Genomic DNA, 20,504 nt, shown 5'->3' on the forward strand with positions numbered 1-20,504 from the left:
ATAACTTGTTTAAACTTATCCCAGTGCTTCAAAACAAGAAAAAGAACCTTGTGCTCCGTCATGACATGAGCTTCATAAATATAAACATTTCTAGCTTTCCACAAATACCAAACAAATTCACTAATAGGAATTCTTTGGATAAGCTTGCAATCTTCAAAGCCAAAAAAGTGATACAATAGATAACAATTCAAACTTTTGGTACGAGGATCAATAAGATCATGGACCATTTGAATTTCACAACCCACAGGACAATAGCTTTCATTTGTTTTTGAATTCGTAGAACAAAACATTTAAAATAGAAAAACAAACAAACAGGTGGCGTGTATGGGACGCGGTGAAAAAACACACCACCACCCACAAGAATGTGTAGGTTAGCAGAGAAGGGAAAAATTGTGGTTGGGTAGCAAAAATAAAAAGATTCGTTATAGTGTTAAAGGTATACGAGAAATTATTCATTATAATTAGGCAAAAGTACAAAATACGAGAAATTATTCATTATAATTAGGCAAAAATACAAAAAAAGACTTCTTGAACTATTACTAAAATTGTAAATACTCTCCTAAATTATTTGGGATTGTAAATCGAACCATCAACTATAAAAAGGTTGCGAAAAGGACCCTCCCGGTCACAAAACCACATTTTTCGATGACCAGAGGGTCAACATTACCAAAATACCCCTATATATTAATTTATATAAAAATTGTAAAATATCATAAATGTACAATACCCTTCAGGGGCCATATTGCAACTAATTAATAGTTCAGGGTTTTTTTTTTATTTTATTTTATAATTTTGCTTAATTATTATAAACAATATCAATAATAATAATAATAGTAAATTAACAAAAATAAATTGCTTAGTTACAAGATATGTGAATCACTTTTAGCCCCTGCGAATTAATAATAATAATAATAATAATAGTGGTAGTAGTAATAATAATAAAATTTTAAAATAATAGTAAAAATAAATTGCTTGATTAGTTACTTGATGGATCCATATACCTATAAATAATTTTTGCAAGCTCATAAATTATTAATAAATAAATAAATTTTAAAAAGATTATGTACTAGTTGAATTGATTGTGTAATAGTAATATATGTATTTTGTGGGGGTAAATAATAGTAATACCTGCAACGGACTAACCATGTGCCAAAAACAAAAATTATAGCAGAAACATTTAATTTTATTAATTATATATATGTACGCGAGTAAATACCAAACTAACCGATGCAAAAAGAAAGTGACCAATAAATAGATTACGAATTTACGTGGAATTCATGCGTTACATTAGCTCATTAATATTCTCTTTCTTTACCATTGTTTTGGGCTTCATTTGTTTGGATGGAAAATATATATATATATATATATATATATATATATATATATATATATATATATATTTTATTTTTTGGTAATTGGTTGTCCAAAATTTAAGTAAAATATTTATTGAGTAAAATAATTTACAAAAACCTAACAAAAAATAACTTATACTTTTGTTCCGGAAGATATTTTTAAAACAAATGAAGATTCGCCTAATTTCAAAAACAAATGAAAATTCGCTTAATTTTTCAAGGAAGATATTTTAAAATAAATGAAGATTTACCTAATTTTTCACTTTAAAAAGTATTTTCATATATACGTTTGTATGTACATATATGTTTACTATGATTATTTTTTTTAATTTAATTGTTTGTTTTTTTTTATTTATAATTTATGAGCTTACAAAAATTATTTATTGGTATATGTATCCATCAAGCAATTTATTTTCGTTATTATTTTAAATTTTTATTATTATTACTACTACAACTTCTAGTACTATTATTATTTGTTATTATTATTCTTATTTTTAATTCGCAAGGACTAAAAATGATTCACATACATTGCAAGTAGTAGTAGTACTACTACTACTAGATATATGATATCATCCATGACATCAAGGCTTAAGTCTTACAAAGGAAGCTTTCAAGAGTGGCTTCTTAGGGAAGCCAATTGTTGCGCCTATATATATATATAGCTATGCATGTGTACTGCGAAGATATGTGTTGGAATAGAAAAACAAAATTTCATTCTCTCTGCCTCTCTTTCGTTTTCTCTCACTCAATCTCTTTATATTACTTTCTTTATGTATGTATATACACACACACACAAATTTATTACACGTTATCAGCACGAACTCTATCCATCTGAGATTTGAAGAAGAAACTTTCTCTCCCTCTTTCTATCCCAACTATATATCTATTTTGTGATATTAGTTTTGATAGATTGTTGGGTTGGTTTGCTTTATCGGATAAAATAATATTTCTGACTCCAAAGGGTAAGGAAATGTTAATTATGGATTATTATTCATAAAATAAATTTGTTCACTTAAATGATATATGTGCTTACACTATGGTCGGTTTTACCACATTTATTATTTAATGATTTATGGGCCGGTTTTACCGCTTTTATTGTTTACTAATTTATTTACTATGGCTGGATTTACTACCTTTATTATTTAAATAATTTATATTATGTTATTATCTCATTTAATGTCATTTTATTTTATATACTATGCTAAATTATATTTTTATATTGTTGTCACATCTAGTTATTCTGAAAATGTCAAATTTGACAAAGCTGGAATTCGTGGCCCTGGATATTTCTGGCAAAAATTATTTATCATGGATTTTGGATGCTCAGATCCATTTGGATGCCATGGGCTTTGGAGACACAATTAAAGAAAAGAATGATGCATCATTGCAAGATAAAGCAAAGGCCATGATTTTTCTCCGGTGTCATATTAGTGAGGAACTGAAAAATGAATACCTCACTGAAAGAGATCCACTTTGTTTGTGGAACAATTTGAAAGACAGATATGATCATCAAAAAACAGTTATCCTCCCAAAGGCCAGGGCTGATTGGCTGCAACTGAGGTTGCAAGATTTCAAAACTGTGGCTGAATATAACTCTGCCCTATTCAAAATCAGCTCTACATTGAAATTATGTGGTGATACTGTTACTGATGAACTTCTGCTAGAAAAAACATTCACCACATTTCACACCTCGAATGTACTCTTGCAACAACAATATCGAGAGCGTAGATTTAAAAAATATTCAGAGCTGATATCATGTTTTCTTGTGGCAGAACAAAATAATGAACTTTTATTGAGAAACCACCAGTCCCGTCCAACTGGATCGACACCGATCCCAGAAACATATGTTGCCTCATCCAGTGGTCGTGGACGCGGACGTGGACGTGGTCGTGGTGGTAGAAATGAATATGGTCGTGGCAAAAATAACTACCACAATAATGAATATGGTCGTGGTAGAAATCATTCTTATTATCGTGAAGGATATCAATCCTCACATTTTCGCAATTAGAGATCCACACCATATCCTCAAAGGAAAGATCATAATGAAATGAGACAAGTAAAAGGAAAGGATGTGGCTCAACCTTCCAAGGCTCATGATAATACTTGCTATTGGTGTGGCATGACAGGGCATTGGCAAAGTATTTGTCGTACACCGAAGCATCTGGCTGATCTGTATCAAGCCTCAATAAAAGAAAAGGGAAAACAAAAGGAAATGAATTTCCTTGATCATGATGAGCCAATTGACACCACACATCTGGAAATGAATTTCATTAATCATGATGAACCAGTTAACATCACCAATTTGGATGTATCAGATTTTTTTGATGATCGTGATGGAAGGATAGACTTCCTGATTGGTGATGGAAATGTCCACACCAGTTAATCTTATGTTTCTTTTATGTACTGTCTACTATGTTTTTTGTTGTCCTTGTATTAAAGGTTTTTGTTATAAAAGTTTTTTTCTGATAAAGAAATTTGCATGAATAGGAATGGATCTGACTAGTTCCAAACTAATTGGTGAAGACATATGTCTTGCAGATAGCGGAACAACGCATACAATCCTTCGAGATCAAAAATATTTTTCCCACTTAATTCTGACAGACGCTAGTGTCAGTACCATATCAGGTTCCACCGACTTGATTGAAGGCTCCGGACGAGCCAACATCATTTTACCACATGGAACTAGATTACAAATCAATGATGCCTTATATTCTACAAGATCTCGGAGAAATCTGCTGAGTTTTAAAGACTTGCGTCGTAATGGGTATCATATTGAGACTGCAAATGAAAGAAATGTTGAATATCTCTACATTACTTCCATTACCTCAGGCAAGAAACTGATATTAGAAAAACTCCCTGTTTTCTCTTCTGGGTTATACTATACAACCATTAGAACAATTGAGTCAAATGTTATAATCCATAAAAAATCTTGTGACCCAAAACTTTTTATACTTTGGCATGATCGACTTGGTCACCCAGGGAATACAATGATGTGTCGAATTATTGAAAATTCACATGGTCACCCACTAAAGGATCAAAAAATCATCTTACCAAATAATCATCTTTGTACCGCCTGCTCACAAGGTAAGTTGATTATCAGACCATCCCCTTCAAAAGTCATTGTTGAGTCTCCTCCATTTTTACAACGAATTCATAGGAATATATGTGGGCCAATCCATCCACCATCTGGACGATTTCGTTATTTTATGGTCTTAATTGATGCATCAACACGATGGTCACATGTTTGTCTACTTTCTACTCGTAATATTGCATTTGCTAAACTTCTTGCTCAAATCATTAAATTACGGGCACACTTTCCTGATTACCCAATTAAGACAATCCGTCTTGATAATGCCACTGAATTTTCTTCTCAAGCTTTTGATGATTATTGCATGTCAGTTGGAATTTATGTTGAACATCCTGTTGCACACACTCATACTCAAAATGGTATGGCTGAATCTTTTATTAAAAGACTTCAGTTAATTGGTCATCATTTGCTTATGCGAACAAAATTACCTGTTTCTGCCTGGGGTCATGCCATATTGCATGCTGCATCATTAGTTCGTATACGACCAACTGCTTATCATAAGTACTCACCATTACAACTTGTTTTTGGTCAACAATCAAATATCTCCCACATACGAGTTTTTGGTTGTGCTGTATATGTTCCAATTGCACCACCCCAACGCACTAAAATGGGTCCTTAACGTAGACTTGGAATTTATGTTGGTTTTGATTCTCCATCTATTATTAGATATCTTGAACCCCTGACAGGTGATGTCTTCAAAGCACGATTTGCTGACTGTCATTTTGATGAGACTGTTTTCCCACCATTAGGGGGAGAAAAGGTACAGCAGCAACGTGATCTTACTTGGAATGCCCTGAAATTGTCTCATTTTGATCCTCGTACAAACCAATGTGAACGAGAAGTTCAGAGGATCATTCACTTGCAAAATGTTGCAAATCAATTACCTGATGCATTTACTAATACAAAGAAAGTGATAAAATCACATATACCAGCTGCAAATGTGCCAGCACGAATTGCTGTCCCTGAGGGACCTTCTGTCAGTAATGCAGCAAATGCATCTAAAACACGCCTGAAGCGTGGTAGACCAGTTGGTGCAAAAGATATTGTTTCTCGTAAGAGGAAATCACAAAGAAAAGTTGGCACTCCTGAAGAGGCCACGAAAAGAGCAACAGATATTATTGATCAATCTGAGATAATAGCCTTTGATAAAGCAGATGCTCTTGATGAGTCTCAAGTACCTAAAAATGATGAAATAATAAATATTGATGAGGCAAAAGCAACAGATGATGATGTGGCCATTGATGAGGCACATGCTCTTGATGAGGCAAAGGTACTTGGAAATGATGAGATCTCATTAAATTATGAAACGAGATAGAATAGAAATGAAATTGTTGTCGACAACATATTCTCATATCTTGTTGCTCTTGATATTGAAAATGAGGATCCGGAACCTCAAAACGTCGAAGAATGTCGACGAAGAAATGATTGGCCAAAATGGAAAGAAGCGATACAAGTAGAGCTAAATTCATTAGCTAAACGTGAAGTATTTGGACCAGTAGTCTAGACACCTGAGGGTGTTAATTCTGTTGGGTACAAATAGGTGTTTGTACGAAAGCGTAATGAGAAAAATGAAATCGTGAGATATAAAGCCCGACTTGTAGCTCAAGCTTTCTCACAAAGACCTAGTATTGATTATGAGGAAACATATTCCCCTGTGATTGATGCAACTACTTTTAGATTCATAATACATTTAGTAGTCACAGAAAGATTGCATATGCATTTAATGGACGTGGTTACAGCATATTTATATGGATCACTAAATAGTGATATTTATATGAAAATCCCAGAAGGATTTACAATGCCTGAAACAAAACCACGTAATATGCACTCAATAAAATTACAACGATCCTTATATGGATTGAAACAATCTGGACGAATGTGGTATAATCGCCTTAGCAATTACTTACTCAAAGAAGGGTATGTGAACGGTCATATTTGTCCATGCATATTTATTAACAAATCAGAATCTGGTTTTGTTATTGTTGCAGTATATGTTGATGATCTGAACCTTGTGGGAACATTGGACGAGATCGAAAAGACAGCCACATATTTAAAGAAAGAATTTGAAATGAAAGATCTCGGAAAGACAAAATTCTGCCTTGGGCTGCAGGTTGAACATCTTTCGAATGGTATTCTCATCCATCAATCAACATATACAGAAAAGATTCTGAAACGTTTTCATATGGATAAAGCATATCCATTGAGCTCCCCAATGGTTGTCCGATCACTGGACATCAAGAAAGATCATTTTCGTCCTCATGAAGATGATGAAGAACTCCATGGCCCTGAAGTGCCCTATCTCAGTGCGATTGGTGCTCTTTTGTATCTTGCAAATTGCACAAGACCTGATATAATTTTTCCAGTCAATTTATTAGCACGGTACAGTTCTGCACCAACTCGCAGACACTGGAATGGAATCAAACACATATTGCGATATCTTCGTGGCATAACTGATATGGGCTTGTTTTATTCAAAGGCACCAAAGTCTCCATTAGTTGGATATGCAGATGCCGGCTATCTTTCTGACCCACATAAAGCTTATTCACAAACAGGGTATGTGTTTACCTGTGGCGGCACAGCTATATCATGGCGATCGATGAAACAGACAATGATTGCCACTTTTTTAAATCATTCTGAGATACTTGCAATTCATGAGGCAAGCAGAGAATGCATTTGGTTGAGATCAATGATCCATCATATTCGAACAACATGTGGTCTCTCATTAATAAAAGAAAGTCCAACAATATTATATGAAGATAATGCGGCATGCATTGCACAGATGAAAGAAGGGTATATTAAAAGTGACAGGACCAAGCACATCTCACCAAAATTCTTTTATGCACATGAACTGCAGAAAAAGGGTGATATTGATATTCAGAAGATACGTTCATGTGAAAATCTAGCAGATTTATTCACTAAAACGCTTCCAACTACAACATTTAAGAAGCTGGTGCACAACATTGGAATGCGTCAACTAAAGGATCTTCAGGGTTGATCTAATGAGGTGGAGCAATTCATCAAAGAGGTATTGGCATGCTGTACTCTTTTTCCTTCGTCCAGGTTTTGTCCCACTGGGTTTTCCTGGCAAGGTTTTAATGAGGCAGTTTTACTCTATGCAATACCATTTTCAGATACATAAGAATACTGAACTCTTTTTCCTTCGCTAGTGTTTTGTCCCACTGGGTTTTCCTTAGCAAGGTTTTTAACGAGGCATATTCTTAGTACAGTATTGTGGACCCCAAGGGGGAGTGTTATGTATATATCATGGTGTGGGGCCCACAATATATGATATCATCCATGACATCAAGGCTTAAGTCTTACAAAGGAAGCTTTCAAGAGTGGCTTCTTAGGGAAGCCAATTGCTGCGCCTATATATATATATAGCTATGCATGTGTACTGTGAAGATATGTGTTGGAATAGAAAAACAAAATTTCATTCTCTCTGCCTCTCTTTCGTTTTCTCTCACTCAATCTCTTTATATTACTTTCTTTATGTGTGTATATACACACACACACAAATTTATTACAAATAAGTCATTTCTAGAGATTTAAATCACACAACTAATAGAATGTTCTCGAATCAGTATCATCTCGTTTGTCTTTTTGGTCATGTGTAAGGACAGACCTAAAGAGGGCCCAATCTTTTTTATATTGAAATTGTTAAAAGAGGTCTTTGAGATTATATGGATGACTTATGCCTCCCATTGAATTTTCTTTTTTTAATTTTTTTTTTAATTTCTATTATGCTTCTATATATTTTGAAAAATCTAAAATATGTCCCCATTGAAATTATGAAAACCCCCATTATACAAATATTCCCCCATTGAAATTTTTGGCTCTAACCTAATTGCTCTTTCTATTATCGTGTTTAGTTGTTTTATGTCATTATATTAAAGAACTAAATAATTGCTTTATCGAAGCAAATACTGAATATTTTCTTCCTCAATGTTATCCAAAACAATTTTCTTATCATCAAACTTGATTATCAATCTAAGACTTATATTGTGGATGCGCACTATAGTAGTGAATTTGAAGGATTAAAAGAGATTAGTGATCTTTAATTAAAAAAAAAGAAGTTAAGGTCCATTTGTTAATTTGCTTGCATGTGACATTGACATTGATTAGAGGTGGCAAATTACGAGTTAAAAGAATTTGAGTTTAGCATAAACGGGTTTTGGTCATAAAAGGGTAGACACAATTAACCCGTTTATTTAATTGTGTCGAATTAGGGTTGAGGGATTCAACACGTATAACCCATTTATTTTAACTCAACATGTTATAAATGTGAATATGGCCTATGTAATATATTACTTGTTTAAACCCAATTATTATGAATAGTTAAGTCATTTCAACATAAACATTATCTATACTTTATGATTTTTCTTTTTATTTTGAATATTTAAGTTAATTATGACATTTTTTTTCTATTATTTAGTATTTGATTAAATATTAAATGTCTCGTTTTGATAAACAGGTCATTAAACGGGTTAACATGTTTACCTGTTTAATAAACAGGTTGGATCAGTGTTGAGGATTCTTGATACGATTATTAAATAGGTTGTGTTTGGATTTCCTTATTTAATATAATACCTTTACATCGACAAGACATGAATACGACCTACGAACACGAATTACCATCCCTAGCATTCACCATTCGAGTTGCGAATTTGATATACGAGTTGCAACTGCCATAATAAGAGATTGATACATAATTTCTGATATGCATAGTGTGAAGAAGCGATTGCACAATGAATGAGTAATAGTTAGATAGTATATGTTGAAAAAGACATATTTAGTAGCATAAATAATAAAGTTATCAAACAACATTTACAAATAAATAAATAAATAAAGTCACTGGGGATAATTGTAAATATAGTCAATAAAATTGTCAACGATTGTTAAAGTTTTTTTTATTTAATTATTATGATAATTTTTAAAATATGTATCTTGTTATTGTTTAAGGTCGACCCCTCCAAAAAAAAATTATCCCATCAGGAGTCATATACGTTAAAATTGACATTGCAACAAATTTAACTTTAAAAGGATTTTAAAACTATTTTACATGGGTGATAATGTGAATGTGTTGTACAAGTGTTATATTGCTTTTGCGTGAGGGTTAGATCTCGTGATGAGACTCTATAGGTCTCCCGATAGTGAACTATTGGGTGCTTTAAGAATTTTTTTTTTTTTTTTTTTTTTTCATTAACAAGAAACACTCTCACACATAACCCACTTTGTCCTTTTGGGAACTTAAACCCTCAGCTTCCTAGCCTTTTTTTTTTTGGAATGTTAAGTTAAAAAAAAAAAAAAAAAAAAAAAAAAGGAGGAAAAATGAGACTGCATAGGTCTCCCAATAATGAAATCTCAGGTACACAAAGTGGTTTCTATTGTTTTTGTTTTTTTCACGGCGATAAACACTATCACACAACCACTTTTTCCCTTTACTGTCTCAAACCCTCAACTTTATCTTTTGGATTTAACTTCAGAACAATTTTTACATGGGTGATAGATCTTTAATGTGAATGGGCTGAAAAACATAGGTCTTCCGATGGTGAACTATGAGGTACTATTAGAGGTAGGTCTAGCCAATGAAATATAGGATTAGGCATCAATCAGATTTGCTCCTAAGGAATTGGAAAATTTTAAATTCGCCATTGACCTATGAAATAGTGGATCGGATTCTTGATCGAATCGGATTGGATTTACAAATTAAAATTTTCCCCCCAGTGAATAAGGGAGCTACTATTGGCGCTCATTTTATTTCCTCTTACGCTCCAAAATTATTGAAAAGGACCAAAGTGACCTCTTTCTTTTGCATGATTCGCATGAACTACAGAAAGTCCATATATTATAGTATTGCTCTGATGTGATATCCTCTCTCAACCCAAATCTAAGTTTTAATATTTGTGATTGAATTTTCAGTGGCTAATGGAACAAACAAGGATTGAAATGGGTGAAATTTTGGATTTATTGTTATTGAAAGATATAAAAGTTGAAGAGAGAAATCAAACATGAAGAGCACAACACATAAAGTCCAAAGGGTTACATCACTTTTGTTATATTTTCTCTTAATCTTTGTGATAAATAAAATACATTGATATAAAATTCTTAAAATCAATCCCATATGTCACTCCAATCAATATTCTATCATAGGTTAAAATCACTCATATGATATTCTCATGTCAATACTCCGTCACACATAAGATGTTGAAAATAATTTAAGAGTTCTTAAAATAATTTTCTTAGCTCATGTGATTGAAAACGTGACGATTCAACTCAGAAAAAGATAAGATGTTGAAGAAATACAATTTTCATATTTTAATAGTTCCCTCACACATATTTGAAGAGAATTTTTATAATCAATACCAATAGGTTCAATGTTTCAAGTATTTTTGTCAAAGTATAAAGTTAATTAGTTTCATATTCAGTGAATTCTTGTGGATTCGTTGCTTTTATACCTAGTTTGAAAGAGGAAAAAAGAGAACAGGTTGTAAAAGAGAGGATATAAAAGTAAAAAGTTGGTTATAATTAAATAACAAAGAGGAGGGCAATTTGATCGTTTAATTTTATTAATCTCTAGAGTTGGAGTGCCGGAAGAGATTGTTGGATTGCAAATATCATCTGGATAAAATTTTAATTTATCAATATTAATTTATATATTTAAATTATTATTAACTAATAATATATTCTTAGATTTATTAGATAAAATTTCAATTTTTCAACGTTAATTTATATATTTAAATCATCATTAACTAATAATATATTCTTAGAATCCGTTCATTGACTAATTAAATTAATTAATACATTCTTTAAATATATATGTATATGTATATATATATATATATATAAAAATTTTACTGATCTGACCGGACTCGCGGATCATTTTAGAAGCTTTTTTTTTTAACCTTCAACCTTTTACTTTAATAAAGGAGGGGGCGGAGTTGTAAATTAACTCCCTAATAAGATTCATCGGCCAGTTTGCACGCAACACGCAAGTCGAAGGTTTTCTTTAATGAAAAAAAAACACAAAAAAACGAAACAAAAGGTTATACCGCAAACTCTTCATCAGAAGACAGTCAAAACACATACCTTAGCAACCTGTGACTCTTTGGATCGAACGCAGAATTTCAAAAAAGTCAAAAGAGGATCTCCGTATGGTCATATCCAACCATTTTTCAGATAAAAACAAAGTAGGATCTCTCTCTTTTTTTCTTTTTCTTTTTTTTGTGCGAATATTCTTGAGTGATACTCTGTTTTTTTTTGTATGTGTTCGTGCTTGTAATTACTGCTACTTCGGTTGCTCGACATATTTGTTTATTCTTCCGTGTCATTCAATGTATAATTGGAAATCTTACAACTGTAAATTAATTTGTTCTGCATTGTGTACCTATTTGATCATGGCCTGTTAATGATCATTTCTAGGTTTCTTTATTGAATAAGAACCCTTATGTTGTTGAAAAAGGGCAGGGCTATAGGACCCGCATTTACCTTATGTTATTGGTAGTACTTTTAAAGCCAAAGAGTTTGAACGAATTGGAGAACCTAAGACCATCTAAATTCTATAAATACATTTAATTAAAAATGACTTGGGATGGAGTTGAGTTCATCGAATGAATGGGGAGCACTGCTCATTTAGTTCAAAATCTTCGTTTTGAGTTTGAATAGCATTACTGGATAGAGTATTTAGAAACATAATTCTGAATAGGCTAATGATTATTTATTTATTTATTTTTTTTGGGTGGCTAATTTGTGGTAAGAGTTTTGTGATGCAAGATTCTGATATATCTATTCTTTTATTTTTGATTATTAATCCCTTAAGCTTTTTATCATTTGTAGGAGCTGCTTGAAAGAAGCAGCCATGGTTACCCCTTATGAAAATGGGGCTCGAGTTAAGGTTGAGGTTTGTGATTAACCCCATCGACTCTCATTTGTGTGCAAAGAATAGTATTTCATTGAAGCCAGATATTGGATACTATGTTTTTCTTCAAATAAAATTTTCTGATATTAATGTGCCGTTATTGGCAGGGAAAATATGCTGCAATATTCGTGTGTTGGATTCTCGGAAATGGATGCCTTTTTCCATGGAATAGTATGCTTACAATACAAGATTACTATGTCAACTTGTTCCCGGTATTTAGCTTCGCAACAACAGTTCTTTGATGACTTGCTTCCCTATCTTTATAAGTTGGGGTAGTCATTTTCTTACTTTAGGAATGAGCTCCTTATTTTCCTTAATGAATTATAGTATATCAGTATAAATTTACGTATTTTGTATACGAATTTGAATGCAACTGCCTAAACCAGAGTTTTCTCCCATGTCGTAATGTTAATGATCTCAAGCAGTGTCCTTATAAACAAGAGCCAGTGAATTAACACATTATGATCACCTGATGTCTATTCTTGTTTGGTAACAATTCATAATTATCTTGGCAACTTTGAGCTATTTCAGAAATTCCTTTGCGTTTTTGCTGACTGAAACACGTGTATAATTTTAAAAATCATTTTTTATTTGTTTCAACACAAATATCTTGCAATAGAATTTTGATGCTGTTGTTTTTTATGTTGTTGCTGTTTCATTTTTTATTTTTATTTTATTTTATTTATTTGTTTTAAAGCTACAGATCTCCTTTCTTGTTTAGCGATCCCACCCCTGGAGGGTTCTTACACTTGTATATCAACCATTTTCACTTGGAACACTTGCAATTCTGGCATACCATGAGGCAAAAATGAATACTAGGCGGAGGAATTTATTTGGATATATCCTTTACTTCATAAGTTACCTTTTGGTTCTAATTGTGAGTACTATGTTCATTATTACATCTTTCAGTTCTTCTCAACTATATATAGATATTTTCTGGTAGATATTTTACAAATTTCAGTGCAATTTTGTTAATCATTTGACTCCATTTTTCATTTGCTTATTGATAAGGATAAAAATAATAGGCAGCTCAAAGTCAAAAGAGAAATAAGATAAGGGTAAGGGATATATCTTACCCAAAATTTCCATGGAATCATAATACCATATGTAACCGGAGTTACCATTCCTGTAAGAAGGGAACGATATCATCTTGGATCAGGGAGAATCTCGCTTGAAAAACTACTACCATTAATTCTTTTATAAAAGAAAGGATCAGTCAACCTAAAAAGGTACGTCATAAATTTCATATTGAATCCTTATCGGATATTTAATCGTCGAGTACTAACTTGACCGTCGGAGTGCACCCGACCGGCACCACGCCGGTCCGAAGTGTGTAGATTTTTGGCATCAACAGTTGGCGCCGTCTGTGGGAACGTATATTAGTCCCAACAAATTATGATTCGTACAAGGAAAATCTACGACAAAACTTAAAAGCAATTCAGTTCCTTTACAATCTGGCTTTCTCTAAAAGAAAGAGAACAGTTCATGGATTGCATGGCCAAAAGTAAGGGTACAGTTGCTCAATCCAGTAAAATTGCTAGAAAGTCCCGCCCGACCGCTAGCAGTTGTTTCATCATCGCTGTTAACCGGGTAAGTTTCATGCATTACGCGTATATCAAAATATATGTGTACACTTCCTCACATGATTTAAAGAGAAACAATTTTTTATGTGTTTTCAATTGTCTACAAAATATTGTTCACCTACATAATGATGTAGTTCACCTGGGGACCCTCCGATAAAATACTACGCTTTGAGGGTATTGTTCACACACAAAAAAAAAAAAAAAAAAAAAAAAAAAAAAAATTGTGGGTACTGTTCACAGGGTGTAGAAAAAAAAATATTTTGTAAGTACTATTCACATGAATAGTACCCGCGGGAATAGTACCCGTGGGTACTGTTCACAGGGTTTAAAAAAAAAAAAAAAAAAAATTTCTTATTCTAGAGAACAATCGTTAGCTCCATTGATAATTTTGGTCCTATGATGCTCAATGATAAGTTTTTGTCTTAATTGTACCTATTCTGATATATATAAATATGTATATATATTATCCGTTCAAACTGGACATCTGTTCTTTTATTTTTGCTTTGCTAACTTTGCAAATAGAAAGAGAACATTAGTGTTTCTTGTACGCGAGAGACAAGCTTGGGAATGGAGGCAGAAAGTTAACCTCTCTTATTAAAGATACGAGCTCATGAAACTCTGGAAAATCAGTTACTCACGAGGATGAACCTCCCATATTAAAAGGATAAGTTCATGAAGTTCGTAATTGCCATTCCCCGTATTATAAGGGATTCATATAAAAGCGCCCCGTACTATAAGGGTTCGAATTGAATGAAGCTCGTAATTGTTGTCCTCCGTATTAAAAGGGGTCGAAATCAACTTGTAAAATATACTTCCCTTTTTAAAGGGCGAGCTGAGTGAAGCTCGTAAAATATACTTTCCTTTTTAAAGGGTGAGTTGAATGAAACTCGTAATTACCATCCCCGTATTATAAGGGATTGATATAAAAGTGCCCCGTACTATAAGGGTCCGAGCTGAATAAAGTTCGTAATTGTTGTCCTCCGTATTAAAAGGGGTTGAAATCAACTTGTAAAATATACTTCCCTTTTTAAAGGGTGAGCTGAGTGAAGTTCGTAAAATATATTTTCCTTGGACAAGCTCAGCTCGTAAATATACTTCTTTTTTTTAAAAGGTAAGCTCATTCAGTTTAAAGAAAGCCTACTCCCTCAACTCATGAAGTTCGAACAAATCTTAAGAGATCAACCAAAAAAGGTTGCCCAACAAGGGTTAACCTAAAAAAGAAATTGATTTATGCCAAAGAGACGTCACTCAAAAAAACACTTTTGACATTCTCGATACTTGACAAGCAAGCATGAGAATGGGGGGCAACGGATAAGGATAAAAATAATAGGCAGCTCAAAGTCAAAAGAGAAATAAGATAAGAGTAAGGGATATATCTTATCCAAAATCTCCATGGAATCATAATACCATATGTAACCAGAGTTACCATTCCTGTAAGAAGGGAACGATATCATCTTGGATCAGGGAGAATCTCGCTTGAAAAACTACTACCATTAATACTTCTATAAAAGAAAGGATCAGTCAACGTAAAACGGTACGTCATAAATTTCATATTGAATCCTTATCGGATATTTAATCGTCGAGTACTAACTTGACCGTCGGAGTGCACCCGACCGGCACCACGCCGGTCATCACTTCTCTTGTCTTGCAGGAATTGTCACAGACTCCGAAGTGTGTAGATTTTTGGCGTCAACACTTATAATTATTCTGCCATAGTTGGATTTAGCTACGTCTGGGGAAGGAGGAATCGGAACCTTTATAGGAGTATGTGGTGTTAGTTGTGCTTTTGGAGTTGCAGATGCTCATGTTCAGGGTAGAATGATTGGAGACCTCTCATTCATGCTACCTGAGTTTGATCAAGTTGGAATCTGTAGTAGCTTATTTCAAGTTCAATAAAGTCTTGTAGCGCCTTATTTATCTGATCGCTCTCAATCTTCTTCTTTTGTATTCTTCAGTCTTTCCTGGCTGGTATGGCCGCATCAGGGGCTCTAACCTCTGGTTTGAGGTTAATCACGAAAGCAGCATTTGATAATTCCAAGGATGGTCTTCGCAAGGGAGCACGTACACCCAAACCTCCTTACTCCGTTGATTTTTGTTACTGTTATTGCAAATATATGGAACAATTTACTTGTACCCATGAGTTTACAATTTTTTGATTATATGATGAGAAAAAGGAAAAATTTTGCATGCTTGAATTAGATTAGCTCGAATACCCAAAGTATGAATGTAAGTAGATGGATAATAGGTAAATTGTGCTCTTCTCATCTTACTCTTGATCTGGGATGTCGAATGCACACAGCTTATACTTCATTTTACGACAAGTATTCTGCTTCCTTTCCTCGAGTTTTCGAATTTTACTTGATGTTTGTCATGGATATCACACACTTGGGATGCCGAAATGCATGCAGCTTATACTTCATTTGATTTGAGGAGACCGATATGGACTTTTTAGTTCTCTTGGTTACTCTCCGTGACTAAAATGTTTTTATACTGTCCCTCACAGTTCTATTCTTCGCTATCTCTGCATTTTTTGAGCTGCTCTCTGTGGTATTCTCTACGCATTTGTCTTCCCAAAGCTACCAATTGTGAATTATTATCATTCAAAGGCTGCCTTAGAGGGATCAAAAACTATTTCAGCAGACCTTGCAGCTGGTGGCATTTATACACAACCCCAACAGAAGCAAGAAGTATGTCATTTTTAATTCTTAATGACTATCAAGTATATGGAACAAAATTTTCCCAACTAAGCCTGATTGGCATTTTGGAGTTTCCACAGGCGGAGGAAGATTCTAAAATATTGGAGCGACTAGGCAACAAAGACTTGTTGTTTCAAAACAAAGATTATGCGCTGGATCTTTTTCTGATCTATGTATTGACACTGTCAGTTTTTCCTGGATTTTTATCTGAAGATACTGGATCACATAGCTTGGGCACTTGGTAAGTGGCATAAAACCTAATTAGTTTATTGATATCTTATATACGAAAAGAATTTCTTATAAAGGAGTATTATTATATCATCATACAGCTTGCTTCCAACCTAATTAGTTTACTTAACAATCTATATTCATTCAAAGAAAATTCATCTAATTTAGCTACAAAAATTTTATTCCTCTAATTCAATATGTATAATATTGTGATCATTTGGTCATATTTCAGGTATGCTCTTGTTCTGATAGCGATGTATAATGTGTGGGATCTTATTGGGAGGTACATACCACTCTTGAAATGCATCAAGTTGGAATCACGAAAAGGACTCATGATAGCTATTCTTTCTCGTTTCTTACTCGTACCGGCATTCTATTTTACGGCGAAATTTGGTGACCAGGGCTGGATGATATTCCTAACATCCGTCTTGGGGTTAACTAATGGTTACTTAACGGTCTGTGTCCTTACTTCAGCTCCCAAAGGTTATAAGGTTCGTTTTATCAGACGATGCTTGAAAGTCTCAGCTTCTCAAAGTTTGAGATAGTGTTCCTGCAGAAACTTATATGGCATTTTTGGGTTTTTTTTTTTTTTTTTTGCAGGGACCGGAGCAAAATGCCTTGGGAAATATACTTCTTCTCTTTCTTGTAGGAGGTGTATTTGCAGGGGTAACACTTGACTGGTTGTGGCTCATAGGAAAGGGCTGGTGATCATCGTTTCTAGCTATTTTAAAGGTTAGGGTTTTTTAGATTCTAGTTTGGACAGGAAAAGCTATAATTATAACTTCGTATAGTGTCGAATCTTATATGCTGAAAAAAAAAAAAAAAAAAAAAAAATTGAAGAAGGTTCTGATTTTTTTTTTTGACATTGATGAAACTACAGCACTAAAGTGCTGCGGTTAGGACTCTCTGGTTATGTACAGTTTTTTATTTATTTTTTATTTTTTTATTTTTTTATTTATTTTTTTTTTAACTTGAAAGAATGAAAATCTGAAAAATAGTGAATTTATAGTTTTTAATCTAATCTAAATTCAACTGCTACAAAAGTGAATATATAGTGTCTTACCTTTTAGGTTTTCTATATTTTTACGACAATACCGTATATGTTAAATGTAAAAGTAGGCATTTTAAGATGACTTTGACTGAAAATCATGAGCAAGAGGATGACACCAATGGTCAGCATGCCTAACAAGGATGATATGAACAAATCCATGAATAAACTGTCATTAGAGGTGTTGTCAGAAGAAAATCTATAGTTTGCCAGATGAAAATGAGAAGCAGCCAAAGCCTCCTATTATTTCGAATAAAAACTGGGTCGTTATTGTTAGTGCCTATGGTATGTGCAAAATGCCAGTCTCGCCAAAAATCGAATGGAAAAAGCAGACACAATGGTTGTGGGGCCACAATGTGTCTATGGCGACCTCAAGTATTATGTCTCATTCATGGTTTACGGTGTTGATTGTGGTCGCGGTATTATGGATTTGAACAAAATAAGTGTAAATTGATCAAATCAACGGTATAAGACCTTCGAAAAAGGGTCAATACCTCTCGTATAGATTATACGGCAAACCATAGTCTCATTTGATAGTTTTATTTGTGTATTAACACTCTTAGCGAGGTATTACCTAATTACTTAGTTGGTCCAACGTCCAACTTTCGAACAATGTAAATTTAATAGTTAGTAAACTATTATCCAATAACCAAGTTGGTCGAGCTTCCAGGACCAACGTACCAAACAGAAACGCTAATAAAACAATCAAAAATCAAGGCTTCTCAAATGAGTGTGCCAAAAAGAATTGAATGGCTGGATTATGAAATTATTGCAAACAATTAGTCAAAGTCTTGCCGAAAATCGAACCGCCGAAGCACACACAATGGTTGTGGGGCTACCTTGTGTCTATGGCGACCCCACAAGTATTGTTTCTCATTTGGCAGTTCTATCTGTGGTATCAGAGGAAGAGAAAAAAAAAAAAAAAAAAAAAATCTGTGTATTAGCGCTCGTGTTTAACTAGACAGACCTTCAGCCGTTGAATCTGGTCTGGACCAACGAACCAAACAGAGACGTTAATAAAACAAACAAGTGTGCCAAAAAGAATTGAATTAGCTAGGGTTTGAAATTATTGCAAACAATTTGTCAAGATGAGACGTTGAGGGTCCCATTTTACATAGAGAAGCACTGTCAGCCTCATCTAAAAAAATTAAGTCGCGACAATTATTCAGCCGTGATTCTCTCCCCGTAACATGTGATACGATTTTTATTTATATATTTAGTATCATAGAAGTAAGTAATTTAATCCTAATTTAGTTGTTTTAGATCTAATCTGATGTTCTATGAGTTGTATAATAAGAGAATATTTGTATTTTTTTTATTTAATCTCCCTATTAACTATACGACCAACATGCACAGTCCTCGAGAGTCGCACTTTCTCGGGTTTTAGTGGTTCCCAAAAGGCTTAAAACTTTCATAGTAAAGTGCATTAAATCCCCTGGACTATTGGGATATGTGTAAAAAATCCCCTAAACTATAAAGGTTGAAAAAAACTCTCCTGAACTATTGGGATATGTGCAAAAAAACCCCATGAACTATATATTTTTTTGTAGTTTACTCCATCCACGCGAATTGATTGACTAAAAGGGACGATAAAGTCGAGGAATTTGTTACTGAAATCGGTGAGTCTCCTGTCATAACTCCATCATAGCTGTTGCACCACTAGCCAGATCCGTCGGCCATATATATCGCACTTCTCTGCACCGTTGAGTCAGCCCATCGCCGTCACCGCCTTACCCGCCGTTCAGCTCACCTTGCTCGCCGGTCCATTTCACCGTCCATTCCAATCTCGCTGGCCCATTCCATCGTCCATTCCAATCTCGCCGGCCCATTCTGCCATCTCCATAGCCGAGCACATCGTCGTCCGTGTTTCGAGCACACAGCCATCCACAGTTCACCGCCGAGCCCCCTTAAGCTCGCCGCCGCCTCCACAGTTTACGGTCGAGTCAACCGAGCTCTCATCATAGCCAAGTCCTCCGCGCACAAGCTGCCATCATCCGAGACCGAGCCATCCCGCCGACCTCGGATTTCTTTGGTCTCTTCTTTGTCTCTCTAGCTCTCAGTTTTGGGTTGTGTTAGGTGAAAGGCATCTTTTGGTAGTAAAAAAATAAGAAGTGTATAAGTTAAAACGACGCAGTGTACGTATTACAAGGGTAAACTGGTCTTTCAAAATTTTCGGTACCGAAAGCTGATGTTATGGGAGTAAATTGCAATAAAATCATAGTTCAGGGGGGTAAATTGCAACAAAATCATAGTTCAGGGGTTTTTTTTGTAATTCAGGGAGGTTTCTTGCAAATGATCAATAATTCAAAGGAGTAAATTGCAACAAAATCATAGTTCAGAGGGATTTTTTTATAATTTAAGAAGATTTCTTATAAATGATCAATAATTTAGGAGGGTTTAATACACTTTACCCAAACTTTTATGAGCCATTGTTATATGCACACACAGTTTCACTTCCCCATGAACTAAAACGCATCTAAAGTCTAACGTACACAAAGTCGCAATTCATGTTTTTTTTGCCACACAAACAATATTGATTAATGACCATTTAGTTGAAGAAACACTAGACCCTTTTCAGAATTTAGCTCTAT

The 20,504-nt window shown here is 34.0% G+C and overlaps 1 protein-coding gene and 1 pseudogene across 1 annotated transcript; both read left to right on the plus strand.

Annotated features, from left to right (window-relative positions):
* The first annotated feature begins 2,598 nt into the window (after window positions 1-2,598).
* Window positions 2,599-3,360, plus strand: LOC132309876 (uncharacterized). Its single transcript, XM_059808136.1, has one exon. The coding sequence runs from the start codon at window positions 2,599-2,601 to the stop codon at window positions 3,358-3,360; it is 762 nt and encodes a 253-aa protein (XP_059664119.1).
* A 352-nt stretch (window positions 3,361-3,712) lies between these two features.
* Window positions 3,713-18,135, plus strand: LOC132310425 (equilibrative nucleotide transporter 3-like; annotated as a pseudogene).
* Window positions 18,136-20,504: the final 2,369 nt, after the last annotated feature.

Source organism: Cornus florida, unplaced genomic scaffold (assembly GCF_030987335.1).
Source record: "Cornus florida cultivar Cherokee Brave unplaced genomic scaffold, ASM3098733v1 CherokeeBrave_3.0.0_Hap2_Chr05, whole genome shotgun sequence".
NCBI lineage: Eukaryota > Viridiplantae > Streptophyta > Magnoliopsida > Cornales > Cornaceae > Cornus > Cornus florida.